At 39.8% G+C, this 16,183-nt stretch overlaps 2 protein-coding genes across 3 annotated transcripts in view; one reads left to right on the top strand and one right to left on the bottom strand.

Moving 5' to 3' along the window:
• Positions 1-15: 15 nt before the first annotated feature.
• Positions 16-10,884, top strand: HHLA2 (HHLA2 member of B7 family). Its single transcript, XM_083854466.1, is given in 11 exon segments — positions 16-111; positions 4,283-4,376; positions 4,933-5,034; positions 5,037-5,224; positions 5,648-5,879; positions 5,882-5,935; positions 7,774-7,795; positions 7,797-7,981; positions 7,984-8,055; positions 8,390-8,468; positions 10,106-10,884. Coding segments are annotated over 10 exon segments (1,182 nt in total). The 5' UTR covers positions 16-111; positions 4,283-4,288; the 3' UTR covers positions 10,266-10,884.
• Positions 10,885-12,514: 1,630 nt separating this feature from the next.
• The window catches only part of MYH15 (myosin heavy chain 15), a gene marked incomplete at its 5' end in the record, with an annotated part of 44,673 nt that continues 41,004 nt past the window's right edge, over positions 12,515-16,183 (bottom strand). For both annotated transcript variants that reach the window (XM_083882640.1, XM_083882641.1), the window contains 3 exons: positions 12,515-12,617; positions 14,691-14,828; positions 15,334-15,429. In XM_083882640.1, the coding sequence (XP_083738766.1) occupies positions 12,600-12,617; positions 14,691-14,828; positions 15,334-15,429 (252 nt within the window). In that variant the 3' untranslated portion in view covers positions 12,515-12,599. The remainder of the gene's footprint in view (positions 12,618-14,690; positions 14,829-15,333; positions 15,430-16,183) is intronic.

Consider the following 16,183-nt stretch of genomic DNA (forward strand, 5'->3'; position numbering starts at 1 on the left):
GGCCGGGGAGGGACTGAACGGGATACCGCCGACTTTTAAACTTTTCTCGCTTTCCGCAGACGAGCTTCGGAATACTTCGCTCTGTGCGGGCAGCGGCTGAGGTGCGGAAAAGTGAGTCTCGGCCGGCAGGAGCTGTGGCATCATCACAGGCGGGGTGGGGAAGGGAAGGGAAGGCAGCGGGTGGGAAAAGCTCCATCTCCCACTAGGAATGTGCCTGGCGCTGCTGAGGCACCTCCAGGGCTGTGCCAGCTCTGGACACCTCGCTACCCAGACTTTGAGGTGCTGGAGGGTGTCCAGAGCAGGGCAGCGGAGCTGGTGAAGGGTGAAAAGCGCAGGTCCCACGAGTAAAGGCCTTGCCGCTCTTTATGACTCCCTGAAAGGAGGCTGTACCCAGGTGGGGTCGGCCTGTCCTCCCGGTTAACTATAACAGGACAAGGAGAATAGCCTCGAGCTGCGCCAGGGGACGTTCAGAGGAGGAATATTGGGAGGAATTTCCTTGCTGAAGGGGTTATCAAGAGTTGTAATGAGCTGCCCAGTCACGTCACCATCCCTGAAAGTGTTCAAGAAACGACTGGATGTGTCACTCAATGCCATGGTGATTTATTAAAAAACTATGGATATTGATCTAATACCAATATCCAACTATGATGGACAAAGACTCTCTAACAGTTTAAAGTTAGAAAGTGTATGTTTATTACAATACCGGGCAGCGTGCGGGATCTCCCAAATACACACCACAATTTACAGATGGTCACAGGGTCTTTTATGTACAGGAGTATTGAATACCCAAAACACAAATGCATATTCATAACTCTGGTACATCCCATTCCCCGCTTCGTAGGGTAATTAGCCCAAAAAGCCATTAAACATGCGTAGTTTGTTCTTTGAAATGGGTCGGTGGTTTTTTTTATAGGGTGGGGTCCTAAAATGATGAAGAAATATTGTCTTCCTCAGCCCTGACTTTTTAACCTTTAATGTTATGTGACAGCTCAATCCTGTTTCCCAGGTCTGTTTGATTTATGATTGTATTGTATTCATGGAGTCTATTGATTATTCAGGATGTAAAAGCCTAGTTTGGCGGGTTCCATGATTTATCAGTTCCTTCAATCCGGCTTCTGTTAACAAAAGGGAAGCTTAGCTACCTTACCTCAGCAATATCTATTTTAACTAAAGTCCTTAATTCTTCTGAATCAATGCTCCATTGGCCTAGTTGAGAAGTTCACCAGTCAAAGGTTGGACTCCAGGTTCTATCTCAGAGCTCTTTAACAGCCAAAATGGTTCTGTAAATGCAAGACACCCCTCACCTGTGCACTCCTAGCCCCAGCCAAGGTCTTTCAGGGGAGATACCTCTTCTTTCCACTTCTTCCTGCATTTTGTTTGGGGTTTTTTGTAAGCCCTCTTCCCCAAAATATTTCAGTCATTCTCTTCTGCTGGAAACCTAGTGGCACACACAAGTCTTGAGCTGTCCAGAGAGAATAAGTCACTGTTAAAATATTTTTAGAAAAGAATTACCTAACTCTGCAGGCAGCCATAGGCACCTAATTCTTGTTTTTAGGTAACCAGCTTTTTGAGAGCGTCATGATTACTTTTACCTTCTGTTTGTGTTCTCCTGTACTTTGGGGTTTGCCAGGCAAAAGAAATGGTTAAAAGAACAAGTTTTTTAAGCCCGAAGAAGGGAAACACAAAAGGTGTGAAATCTTCGCATGTGTTGGATCGTGGATCTCACTGTGGAAACAGCTGCTTCCTTTAATGGGCCAGCAGGAACTTGTGTGTTAGTTACTTGAGCCCTGTGCTGTGCTCAGAGTGCAGCTGGAGAGAGGCAAAGATCAGCAGGGAGAGATGTTTAAATTGTGGAAACTTTCTTCCACTGTGAGCACTTTGCAACAGCTGAAGTACGAAGTTAGCATTTAAGTTGTAAGGGTTTCATTGTGGGAAGGCAAAGAATTACTTCTCTGTATTATTACAGGAAAACCTCTGAAGGCTCAGTGAAGAAGTTCTAGAAAGCTGGTATTGTGGCAGGTAGGAGATTTTAGCAGTATGTGATTAACATGTGTTTTTGAGAATTTTGCATAATTGTTTTTTCTTGTTTGCTTGTTGTTAAAAATTAAAATCTTCTGGTATTTCCCAGTCCTCACAAGTGTGTGTATGCTTGAAATGTGTTGTTGTTAAGTTGCATTGAAAAGAAATTAAGCAGAATCCCTGGTACTAAGACATAAATAAATTTTATTTGAAAGGAGGATATTGCAATATGCATATCTGCTCTCAAAGAGGTCACAGAGGAAAGTTCACTGAGCAGCCACCAATCCTGGTGCCTCTTTGCTGCAGGAGTGCTCTGATCAGTTTCAGCTTGAATGCAGAGCTCAAAGATAAAGAAATATTTGGATACAGTTTGGTCACTGATCAACAGAAGAAAAAGAAAGGATGTGGTTTTTTCCTGTAGTGGCCGAAGCAATTGCAGCATTCCCCCTGCCATTATTTCATCTATTCAGTATGTCTTTGGAGATGCATCTTAGCACCTTGCCTTGGTCTCAGAGACCCTGGCTGAGCTGCTTTCCAGTTGAACCTGTAGTGAGTGATCTGTATGAAATAATTCTCCTGAAAACTAGAGCATCAGTAACTAATATTACTACAGTGATCTTAATTCTAGCTGTGCACTGTCTGTATGCATAATTTCATATTGATATTTCACTTCAAAGCCTTAGGGCACGATTTCTTGGTTGTGCCATGTCTGTGAAAAAGAGGAAAAGCATGTTTGTTCAGTACTTTGCAGTGTGACTTTAATTATCAGCATACACACAGTTTATTCCTGTAAGACCCTAAAACTTGCTGAAAAGATTGCCCAGAACCTACACTGCTCAGATTTTTCTATAGACCAGCATACATTTTTCTCTAATGGGAAGATCCAAAGCTGAGGTTTGTGCTGAACATGAAAATTTTTAGCTAAGTGGTTGTAGCTGTGTATTTTGATGCCCAAAGGCATCACAGAGGTGCCACTGGAACCATGTCACTCTCAGAGCATCACTGCCACTGAAAGGTGACTGTCAATTAAACATGGCATATCCCTCACTAAGGGAAATACAGCATTGATTGAAGTTTCTGAAATTTAAACATCAAGCACAGTATGTTCTGTTGATCAAGTTGGAAGTGATAGGTAAATAAGCAAAAAATCCAATAAAACATTATGTACTCCACTTGCCAATGGAAGGGGTAAAGAAGGTGGATTGTTGCTGATGTGGAACAAAATGATACATCATGTTTATTTTACCATTGCATCTAGTTCTGTCTCAGATTTAATGTTTTGGTGCCTCTGTTCTTTTTTGTTTTGTTCTGTTTTTTTCTCTTAAAAAAAATGAGAATACTTAAAACAATACTTACAAATTAAATAATACTCCAAAATCTTTAGGATTTAAGATTCACATCCAGCGCAAATAGGGTCTCACACACCAGTCAAAGTTACTCATAATACTAAAAGGTCTGGCTAGCAACCTGTGTCCTGTGTCAGTTAGAAGTGGTGCCTATAGCTGTGTTTTGGGGAGAGTGAAACAACTGGGGGAAATCCTTCAAAGTCTTTTCCAGTTAGTTGATTCATGAGGTAGTTTCTCCACTGGGGTATGTTGTATTTTAGGATAGTAAGTCTTCATTCTTCTTCCATGCAGGTAATAGTTACAGTAAGGTTATTATTTTTCTGTTGTGCATGAGAGGATCCAGTTCATTGCTGTCTGACAAAACAGAAGATATGATGAGAGAGTCTCATCCTCCTTTGCATTCCTACCCTAGATTTCCATGCACACGTTTCTGAAAGTGTAAAAAGTGTGGAGAGTTCTCTATATCTGCACTATTTGCAAATGCAATCAAATTTTTCACTCTAGAAAGTCAAATTGCATCAATCAGAAAAGTATTTTAAGAAGTAAAAAAAATCAGGCTTGACAAGGGACATCTTACATCCTTATGCAAATTTTACTTGACCAGTTTTCCTTCATGTCCTGTTCAGGACTGATGAAGATTAATATTCCCTAGCCCCTACAACAACACTGAGAGTAAACACTTTCTATTTATTAAAAAAAAAAAAAAAATCAGTCTGCAAGGAGCTAAAAGGTAATGAATGCATAGGACCATATAATGAATGACTAAGGCCCAAAATCTGGGCCAAGTCTGTTGCAAACAAAAAGTGTGATACAAAGACCTGTAGTCCTTAGCAAGCTGTAGGAAGGAAATTATATTATATGGGCATGTCTTTGATCTGCATTTAAATAGGTTTTCTCCCCTGCTTTTATTTTGCCAGATTGCCATGAACCTAAAAACCAATGAAGAGATGAAAGGACAGAACATCCCAGCTGTTATGATCTATTTATTTTGCATCAGTGCTGCACTTTGGGATAGGTTTTAGCTGAAAAATAATTAAGACCATTATTAGTAATTTTTATCAAGGGGAGTTAATGAATTTAGACACTGTTTATTAATGGTAAAGAATCGATTTTGGGTGATGTAAAATGCTTCTGAAGCATGTCTTTTTTTTTCTTGTGAGGGTGGTTGGTAACATGGGGCGTTACAGCATGGCAGTGTCAATGTTTGAATGTGTAGGAAGCTGCAGCTCAAAAGGCTTTTAAAGTCTGAGGTGGAAAAGATGTGGTTCAAGGTGTGGAAACACATCTGAAGCTCAGGTGGTAAGATGGCAGTGTGCTGATTTGAGTGTGTAGATGCTTACTTGTGATTTCTATGTAAACTGAGGAGAAGTTCAAAGAGCAGAGCTCTGTGTTATAATCCTGATTAAACTGAATGGACACCTCTGCTGTCCCAAGAGACTCGTGACAGAAAAGCCATGAAAGACACAGTGGCACACCTGCAAGAGCATTTTTTTGTCAAGGGTAAAGAAGGGCAGAAATATACTTGTAGACTGGATTAAACTTATTCATTTGTACTTATGGGTTTTAGGTTTTACAGAACAGGGAGAAGTAACAGGGCTGTTTTCCAAGGATTGCATCCTCCCTTGTCATTTCCCACCTGGTCATGATGAAGTAATTCACTGGAGCAAAGAACAAAAAAAGTGCACAGTTACTACCAGGAGAAGGATCAGCTGGAAGAACAAGATGCACATTACAGACTCAGAACGCACCTTTTCCAGGAGAACATCCGTAGTGGAAATGCCTCCTTGAAACTGGCCATGACTGATGAGGGCTCTTACACCTGCTGGGTGGGAACAGCACAAGATCGAACAGAAGTGGAAGTGCTGCTACACATAAGAGGTCTGTAAGACATCAAAACCCCCTGGATTGCACCACTGCAAATAGGATGGCACCAACAGATTGCCTTGTGTTGTTTCTCCCATGGAGTCAAAATCCTCCAATCCAGTAGAGCACCTTCTGGGCTGATGGTGTTATGAAGCAATTTTTTTTTCTCTGGTGAAATGTTGTGATGTGGGTTGGAAAATTTTAGTGCAGCACTTGTTTCCATAACCTACTCCCTGATTTCTGAGGGGTAATTACGTGGCACATGTAATGGAGCTTCTCAGAACATTACAAATCTTGGCACTGTAAGTAGCTGTGCTTTCTTCTGAAATCAAGCACAGATAAGTTTTGTTCTCAGCTATCCCCAGTGGTATTTCAAAAGAGCAATCACTTCAAGTTAAAAACTATTTTGTAAGTAGTAGGATTTATTTTTAAATTTTTTTTCATCTGCATGTCCTTCTTCTTATGCCCTGGAATACCAAAAGACAAACACAGAAAGGAGACTAAAGTGCTATGCCTTTCTCCCTTACCCAGCACTAAATGTATCTTGGGTACAAGGCAGTATATCCATCCAAGAGACAGATCAAGAGGAAACCAGGAATGGAGTTCTTCATTCTCTTAGAAGTGACAAGGACATTATAAACATGACAGATGCTGCTGTCATATTCATTTCCATCATGAAGTGTGGGCAGCTGAATGGAAGATGCAAGGTAGGAATGAAATCTCTTCCTGCATTGTTACTGAATTTCTCAGCTGGCTTCAAAGTCAAACTAAAAACAGTCTTTCTGCAGTGGGGCAACATGGATATGGGACAGTGCAAAAGGATATACCTTTCTCTTTGAAATGCATTTGTTAGGATTACAAGGCAGCATTACAAGTTACTTCCAAGAAGTAGGAATGAGAGGGGCTAGCTCACCCTTCTGTAACTTACTTTTACTCTCAACATCTTTTCTATATCAGTTTCACATTTTAAGAGGTGCCTAATAAACAAACTTTACCCCAGTTATTTTGTCTATTGGACAAAATGCATGGAAACCTTAGAGAATATGTGGGTTCTGTGAGGGAGGTGAAAGTTTGCCTGCTGCTCTAGCTGTGTATGATCTTTAATCTGTCCATTTCCCATCTTTTGCCAGACTTCTATTGGTACTGTTTGATCCTTTCATTGTACTTCTCTTCATATGCATCCTTAAGTACCAGTCTGAGTGCTGGGTTGCGTGGGAATGGAGAGCACCAAACAGTTTGCATTTAAATGAAAAGAAGCTCATTTTGCTAGTTAAGGAAAAGCAGGACTATGAAATTTCAACTCTGCTTTGTCTTCCTCCTGAGTTTCATTGGAAATTCAGTTTGAGTAAATAACTGGTGCTTTTCAACCTCTCCTGTTTCTTAGGAAATATTTTTAATTGAAGGAAGAGCAATGCAAGAGCAGTTCCCTTGTGAAATGTGCATGGATGGTTCCATCACCCTGCTTACCCCCTAAAGTGTGCCCAGACACTCTCAGTTCCTAACCCACTACATAAGCTCCAGAACAGGAGTACAGGTTTTAATTTACATGGAATAGCTTACAGTATGGGAGGTTTCAAGTATGGCATCATAACAGGTAACAAGTGCACTGTAAGTGTCTGTTTTGTTCTCTCTGCCTCCAATCCACAAGAGAAAAAGGTACATTTCATTACACATGTATTTGCATTTTCCCATATTCATCTAACCCCTCAGTAGACTATTTTGAAAACAAACTGCCTTCCTGTTGTTTCTATAATAGCAGTGTGGGGTACAGTTTTGGTTTTCTTGTCTTCATGATTTTTCAGCCCCACATACCTGTTCATTAAACATCCCCCCATAGAAATCAAGTGTAGTTATACCATGTCAAAATAATCTATTATCTTCCTCTCCAGCTGACTGCCAGCCACCACTGCTGTCAAATCCCTGCTGTCAAATCAATAGTTGTGCTATGACATTAATTTGTCTTGTATTAGTATTTTATATATTAGATGTTAATTCCACTTCCTGCCTTTTCCTTCCCTTTCCTGTTTTTTTTAAACCTATTCATTGGTAAATGTTCAACATAGACAACTGAAGTACTTAAATTCACCATATCTGAAAGTTATTTCTGACTACATACAGTCTTTTTATTCTTTTAGTTAAATTATGTTGTGTTTTATCTTTTTCCTTCAGATGTGCAGGTATCTGATCAGTTGCATTTCTGCTCCCAGCATGTGGAATTTCCTGCTGTTTTACACAGTAACCTAGACTACACTGAATCACTTCTGTTAATGAGCCCCTCAGTTAGAGGAAAAATAGTCAAAAAAGGGGGATTTTCACAAATATTGCCAACACCAATTAGATTTTCAGTGTAATACAGGTTTGTTTTTAAGATCTTCAGATGCTTCTAGAAACATACTGTGATATTTGAATACGGTATCAAAGTAGTGAAATATGGTTTTGTATTTGTTCATGGTAGTATCAAACCTCATTAAAAAATAAGAAAATGTCTAAATAACCTTCACAGTATTTTCCAAAAAAAGTGCAGAGAGTTCTTTATCTGTTTCAGACCACCCGTTTAATGTTGAAGGAGGTAATTCCTTGTGAACATGGCAGTGACACTGCAGGCACTGACAGTTTCAGTGTTGTCTGGACATTATACAGAAATGCAGTGACCTCAGTCCTGGCCTCCTCCAATGGCACATCTCACTCTCACCAGCCTCGAGCCCAGGGTGACAAAAATTACTTTTCACTGATGTTGGATCATCTTACTGCAGGTGTCATGGAGAATATCTGTGTAATATTTCAACACCTCTCTACACAAAACTCACTGTGAGAACTTTGCACATCGGTAAGTTGCTGCTCCTTCCATTTCAGAGGATGAGGACCAGTTAGGACAATGCACAGCCAAAGAGTCAATCAGAAATCTATAAAATACTGACATCAACCATCTCTGTGTGATTGGTACAGTTGGGGGAAGAGATACATATTTTATTTTTGTTGGCTCAGGGGAAAAAAAGGTTGCCTGTGTTTATTTAAAGAGTAGAAGTTTATTTTTTTCAGTCAGCAGCTTATTGTGGCAAAGGTTACAAAATCAGTGGCTGCCTTCAGTTGCCACCAACTGCTCTCAAGGCTGAGGACACAGCAGGGCTCTCAGAATTTTGTCCTAAATGTTCTGCTGACAGCAAACATAGCTTTGAATGTAGCAGAGAGTGATGGGAAGCCCAAAGTGAGTGATAAAAGTTTGGCTGTAGACGAAAGCTTGTGGAGAACACATAGTTGTTATTTTCAAAGCTTTAATTCTACACAGCAGGCCTTTTTTAGGCCTGGGGATATACATGTTTAAATGCATGCCTGTGCTTTTATGAGCTGTAGTAAATTCCCAGCTGTGAAATCTTAGTTACAGTTATTTCATTGTCCGTGGCACATACAACACTAGCACACAGACATTTCACACAGTTAAATATAATCACCTAAAAGATTGGGAATATCGGGCACCTCTTCTAAACAGAAAGAGAACTTGAAGCAAGGCAGTAAGACATGAAAAACAGGGGCTACATAACAGAAAAAGGGGCAGAGTAAGTGATAATAACTACAGATGAGCACCTTTGTAGCTTTCAGCACAGCCTGAAAGCAAGTAAGTGGCTGGAGACAGTAAGGTAAGGGCTAGATCGTGGTGGATAGCAGTCGTGGCACAGCAGCTGCTGAGTCATCAGAAGGATTTCCTAGGGCCACTGGAAAGAAGGCTTTTGAGGGGAAAAAAGAGATGAATTTACAGTCATCTCTCCTGCATAAGAAAGAGTTGCAGCTTAAAGCTGCTCTTCTAAAGGAATTGATGAGACTTAAACATAGGTCTGCATGTGATTACAGAGTCAGGCTAAAGGCAATCACTAGATTGAATGCTCTGTCTTAGCAGTTATTATTTTTTAGCTGTTTTCCAGACATCCATAGGAGGTTTCCAGAGGAATGTAGAATTTTTCAAATTCTTTGGACAAGACACAGCAGGGGAAAGATAGCCTGAGGTAGAAGAACCATACAGTTCTGACAGTTCGGTGCTGTGCAGAGGTTTCTTCTAGGTGGACTTTGATCTCCTGTGGAATCCATGGTCATCACTTATCTCAGGATTTCTTGTGTCTACCTGGATTGCATGGTTGCACTGTGAAGCTGGGCAATGTTTCAGATTAAAGTTGCAATGACTTTGCAGCAGGAGTCATGAAATGTATGATCCAGGCTGGGTGACATTTACCGAATTGCTCTACTGTAAATCAGCAGTGCTGTTAATGGCACTGAACAACATACCTGGAGATAGTGCTCAGCACTTAAATGGGACTTGAATTAAGAGGTTGTCAAATCATATCCCATGAGCATCCATGGAATTTGCTATCTGCACAATTAAGTAAAATAATCTGCTTTTGGCTATTCACACTTAAGTCAGTAAAGTATCACTTCAAACTCTTAGAGTATGAGTCAAGTAACTTGAATATTGCTGTGCTTGTCTCAGTTTCCTTTTAACGTTTCTTTCTCCCTAAATCATACCTTTTCAATTATAAAAAAGAAAAAAACTTTGAGATATGTATTGAACAATAGTGAATATTTGCAATATTAAGCACTTCTGTTTTGTATTTGTATTTTTAAAGAAAATTCAGGTAACATCTGGATAATTGTGCTGAGTGCTTGCTGCAGTGGCAACAACAGTGCTTTGCTATCTCAAGGTATGTACAATCATTAGAGTATTTATTTGTTAAGATACTGTTGATACCAAGCCCCTCAAGATTTGAATGAGGGTTTGAGCCAAACTTTGCAACTTTAAAAAAACTGGTAATGGGTAGCTTTAGGTAGACAGTTATGATTAAACAACTGCACTGTCAGCATTGTTTGCTAGGCTGATCTTTTGTTTTAAGAAAAAGAGAAGGCAATCCCAATGTGAACAGGTTGTCTAGACAAGGGTCACCTGGAGTGAGGTCAAAAGAACTGAGCAGTAAGTGGAGAAAGGTGAGTCTGGCAGTTGGAGATGGAAACCCATGGACCACTTCCTCAAAATGGACCCCCAGCTCAAATTGAAGGGAAGTACCTAAATCCAAACCTTGAATGTTTGACCAAAACATAAATCTGATTTTCATGCACCCATGCATACAAAAAAGACTGAAAAATGTAGGAAGGTAAGTCTCAGCATAAGTAAACTGCCCTCATTCTTGCTATTTTCTAAATCTGAAGGCCCTCTGTGGTGCATCTATGCAGTAGGTTTTGTTTGTAACAGTGTCAACAAGCCCTTCCTTTTATCACATGCTCTTCTGTGCTTTATGAAAGGATGAAAGAGTTGGTTACCCTCACAGATATTTTTCAGTAACTTGTTTAAAGAACGACTGAATTACTGAATTTTCTCACTTGTCTTTAGGACCAAAAAGAATCCAAAACAAAATTTAAAGTTTTTTTAACAATGCTCATACCTGGTCTTCATTAGGGCCCAAATTACTCTTTAATTGTACCCAATTTCAAAGCTTGTCAAAACCTCAAAAAAAGTGATAGTAAATTGCTTTGTGTAGGAGATCATTAGAACCATATGGTCTCTGACCTCATCTCTCTGCACACCTCTTCTCTTTACTGGAGTCCAGCATCTTCAAGTGAATGCATTTTATTCTCATGTGTTTGTAATGGGTTGGCTCTGGCTTAGTATAGTGTCTCTTTCCTCTGCAACTGAAGTATCCTTAAAAATCCAATCTTTAGTTCTTAGTCTGTCCTTCTGTGCCTGACCCTATCCATGAAGAGATTTACCTTCAAATTCCCTGTGTCTGAAGGTTTTGTCACAGTCTGGATTTGGTAAGCTCCAGGAGACTGCAAAAACACATGATAAAGAAAACTCTGAAATTATTATGCCTCAGTCTTTTTTCATTTTTCTCTCTACACAAAGATTCACTTGCATGCTGCTTATGAAACAGTTTGGAGATTATAATATACTTTGAGATGCAGTTGTCTAAACAATTTAAACAAGATGAAGTTCTCTTGGGACCTGTTGAGCCCTCACATATATCATAATCAGAGAAAGTGGAACAGTTTACAGGTTAGCTCAGCTCTGGTCACAGTGATGGAGGACTAGATGGAAAGAACAGGAATGTTTCTGCACTGTTGTATGGATTTTACTCAGATAATGCCAAAATGGAAGATGCTGAGTTATCTTTATAGTGAGTGTGTCTTGTTCTGTTTCCACTAGGGGATTAATTTTACACACCAGTAATTCTTACAAGTATTTTTATTTTATCTAGAAAAAAAGGAAGAGAGGAATCATTTTGACATACAGGAATATATCTGTTGCCTTTCTCTTACCAGAAGCAGGTGGGGGGGAAGGGAGGATGGCTTATTTGGAGTTTTATTTTCTGGCTGGTGTTAAAGCCACCATGGACCAGTTCCCTGTTTAAAGGCAGAAAATATTTAAGAGAATTCTCTATTTCTGAGCCACAGGGAAGTGTCCCTTTACTCCTGTGCTTGTCCTGCAGCTGGCAAAGAGAAGTCCCTTGACTAGTGGTAGTAGAAGCTTATAAATTGACTGTTAGTATGATAATCTTTACTTTCTCTTCTCCAAAACTCCGGGTCCTACAGGCAGAACAAATGGAAGCTGGGTTATCCCAGTTTTAAGGGCTGTCCCTTCTACAGGTATAATCTGTGCTGCTGTCCTGGTTCCAGCCAGGACAGGGTTATTATTTTTCGCAATAGCCATGAGGGGGCATGACCAGAACTCTATTTTGATACCACTCCACTTCATTGGGGGGTGGGGCTAGGGAGAGGGACTCTCTGGGTTAAAAGGAGTTCCTTCAAGGAGGGGTCCACGGTAAGCATTTCTACATGTGCCTCACCCTCTCTTTTCTACGCTTTTTTATTAATATTGTTGCTATTACTATTCATTTTCTTATCTCTTTGCTGTTTCCAGGAAATTGTTATTAGCCTGTGATCTTTCACCTTTTGTGCTTTCAACTCCCAACTCCATTGTGGGAGTGGGAAGGGGGAAAGGGAGGGAGAGCAAGAGAGTGGCAGCATGGTTTGAGAGAGTGAATTGAGAAGTACTTTTCATAAACCAGGACAGCTGCTTTAACAATCTGCATATGAAATACATGAGGCTGTGCAGCATGACTGGATTTGCCCTTAGTTTTGATTTTGTCAGAGATCTGCCAATTAGAATTTGTTCCAACATAATGAAGTCGGCTGATGGCGAGATGTAATCTTCTATTGATCCCCAAGGCTTGGCAAAATAGAAACACAAATAAATGAATGAAATACGCTATACAGTCTGTTTGGATTTTCACTTGATGTTTATTTCTGTAAGTGCTTATTTTTTTCTACATCTGCTTTCAGTTGTGCCTGATTGTGTCAAGTATTTTCTCATATCTGTCAGCTTGGAATTTTTTATTCCTCTTCATGAACCTGAAATGCAATTGAGAATAGTATGCATTTATTAAAAATAGAAGTGTCGAGGGGTTTTAGTGTAAGTTCACAAGTAAGTGACAAAAGCTTCACTAATGCTTCTGCTCCCTGGTATTACCAGTTTGTATCTGAAATAGACTAACAGCAATCTAGCCAACATTTGCCCTCTTATTCCAGCTAACAATGCAGGTATCCTGTCGTCGTTCTAGATCATATAGATCCTTTTGATGGCAGAGGACTTCTACAAACCCTTTTTCAACAGATGGTGGTGCTCTGAATGACACACACTCCCCAGAGCATCCAGGAAATGAGTACTGGTAGGAGGAGATAAGGTATTTCTAATGTTACAGAATTAAAGGAGTCTCTACAGTGCCCTTCTCTCCCCAAAGGAGATGTGGTTTTTGGGACAGCAGTCTCCATCTGAATGTATTTCCTGACAGCTCCTCCAGTCGCTGCCACAAGGCTCTTCTTGTGGAGCTGCCATCTCTATGTGCACCACTGAGCTCATCTTTTGGCAGTGCAACCTCCACTACATTGCCAGAGCTGGAATTGGCATTGGCAAACAGCATCTCACTGGTAAAAACAGGCATCCACTTTGCTGTGATTTCTGCATTTTTGAGGCAGAAAGAGGCTACCAGTAAGGTACAGGAAATAAACAGCAACCTTAACAGTATTTTAAAAGCTAAATTATTCTTGTGGTGTACTGTGGGAATAACAGATCGGAAGCAGGACTCAAAGTACTGCTGAACTCATTACAGAAGTAGATGTGCTAGATGGCTACAAGCTCTTCCTCCTGAAGGAGGAAGAGATGAGGGTGTATGTTTATATGCAAGACAGTACAGGCCTGTACAAGTCTGTACTAACCCATAGTTAAGCAATGTTACTAAGAAACATAGATATTGTTTTTATGCTTTGAAGGTATATAAACCAGCAGTGTTTGATAAAATTGGCTTCATGATACAGACCATGGAGACCCCATTTCTCCAATCACCCAATATGTGTACACCAATAGTGTACCTATTTCAGTGTTTATGTGATGCCATGGCCTTGTAAATCTTTAAGTGAATCTATATTAGTTTTGATTTTTTTTTTCTTTGGTAGGAGTAGAATAACTTAGAAAATTTTATCCTTAAAAACTGCAAGTCTTTTGAGGTTCAGTTACAGTACCTCTTCCATTGTACGTAAATGTGTCAGAAACCAGATATTCAGGTAGTTTTAATGTAGCTTTGCTCTAGATGGTGGAGCATTTATATCAAAGGTGACTTCATTAGGCTAACACAAAAGCAGAAATTAAGAGTGTAAAGGGGTTTTGTCCCCTTTCTTAGCTTGGGAGCTATCAACTCCATAAAACTTATGTGATGTTAAGCACGGAGGTTTGTTTCACTTGCAAATGAAATAGATTTAGCAATGACCCAGCTCCTCTTTCTATCATTCCTAAAAGTAGCAACCCCACTCTTATTTGCTCTGTTTGCCACAAGGCAAGCATAGATAAGTTTGCTTTCAGTTCCAGACTAAGTTCTTAAGTGCCTTCTAGCTTTATCAACATTATTCTGCTACCATTTAGTTCAAGTGCAAAACACTGCTAATATATTCCTAATCACTAATGAATTCCCAGCACCTAGGTGACTAATCACCAATATTTTCTTTTCATCCAACTCTTCAAATTCATACAAGTGCATTGAAAGAAAAATGATAAAATATCTGCTAATGTGGTAATAGCCGGGCTCTACTACATACATAGAAATCTACATCATAAGGGAGAGAAAATGGGAGAGTCTTCTAATATCCCTTGCAAAACCCCAAACCCAAAACAAGTCCACTAAATCAGCAGTTCTGCTTCTGCTGCTGAGAACAGAGGTTAAATGACATAAAAAAAAAAAATAAAGAGAATATATTTTGTCTTAAGTGTCAGATTTCTGTCTGTTACCATAATAGCACAATAAAGGACAGGCTGAAAAAAGAAAGTAGAAACCCAAGAATTTTTCCTAGTCTACTTTCAGAGATGTAACAGACACAGAGCATCCACTATTGTGTGTTAACCACTCCCATCTACCCCATAAAGTGTGACCATACCTTTTTCATGCCAATATCTCTTGACTTGCTTCTCAGCTTATTAACTTGAGATTCAGCTATTTCAGCCCTTTCTTCAGCATCATCCAGATCATGTTGTTGTTTTCTGTACTTCGAGAGGTACAGATTGGCTTGAGCTTCCTGGTGAGAAAAAAGAGTGCAGCTGATTTCCTCCTGTCCACATGAAACAAAGCTTTTAATTTCAAGTGGGATGGAAAGTGCTCAGCATGAGTCGGTAACAGCTGTATGGGCACCACTTGCCTCCTGCAGAACTGAGGTTGTTGTTTTACAGAGTTGATATTTCTAGTAGCATTTTCCATGTTAAGTGAACTGAGAGGTTCTCAACGTGTCTTCTGAGGGGATTGGAGGAAAAAAGTCCTTCCTGTTCTTTCCCTTCCCCCCCTTCTCTTGCAAATTATACTGCCATCTTAGGATAAAATTGAATGCTTTTTCTTAAATACAATCAACACATATGCTATTTATTTTTCTTTAATATAAATACAGTTTTATATGCAGGGCTTATATAGATATGAAAAGAAATATGGACACAAAATGTGTATTTGTACTAGAGGTTTCTATGGATAAAACATTGTGGGTTTAGAACAATACATCTCTCAAAGGTAAAAAGGCCCAAATAGTTACTTACAGCTTCCTCTGCTTGGTGTTTGTAACTCTTAACTTTTAATTGTAGCTTGTCAATCAGATCCTGCATCCTGGCAAGATTCTTCTTATCTTCTTCTGACTGTATCAAAACAACATTAATTGGGTTGAAAGAGTAAAAAGGCTTAAAGCATCTCCCACAATACGATAATTATGGATGCCATACATATTTTAGAAACTTACAGCTCAAGGCACAAACTAGCCATGTGTACACATGAGAAAAATTCCTACATCATTGAGGATGTGCGTAACTGTGGAGGGTGAAGGCTGAGAGTTCCCTTCCCATGTATAGATGTGTAAATATAAATGTATATAAAGAAAGATATACATGTGCACAGACTTTCAGAGGTGTGCAGATGCACACAGGCAGAGATCCTTGCTCAGGGGTGAGGAGCACGCTTGTCATTATAAAGCGTGTCATTTTAGATTGAAGCAGATACGGGTGAGCCTAGAACTGTGTAATTTGCATAATTTGAAGTTTGATTCGCAGGCATTCCTGGTAAAAAAAACCAACCTAGTTTAAGCTGTCATGCTCCATAAACAGAGGGACCAGCTAATTCTGCCTGCACACGGTATTCAAAGAAAACAACCTTCAGCCTCTGTGTACAAAAGTCAAAGTAAAACAACAGGTAGGAAGGTAAATAATCTCCTAAGGCAGATGGATGGGTTTATCTTCTTAATGCTGTTCAAAGCAAAAGGATAAGTGCTCTGTGCTGCAGGCCTTTTTTGAAGGGCAGGCAGCATGAGCAGCTGTTTGCAAACCTGCAGGAAGCTCATGACTAGACCCTGCTGCTCAATAATAGGTGACACAGCTCTGAGACACAGCAACCCTACGC

Source organism: Zosterops lateralis, assembly GCF_965231275.1.
Source record: "Zosterops lateralis genome assembly, chromosome: 2".
In the NCBI taxonomy this organism is placed as follows: Eukaryota; Metazoa; Chordata; class Aves; order Passeriformes; family Zosteropidae; genus Zosterops; species Zosterops lateralis.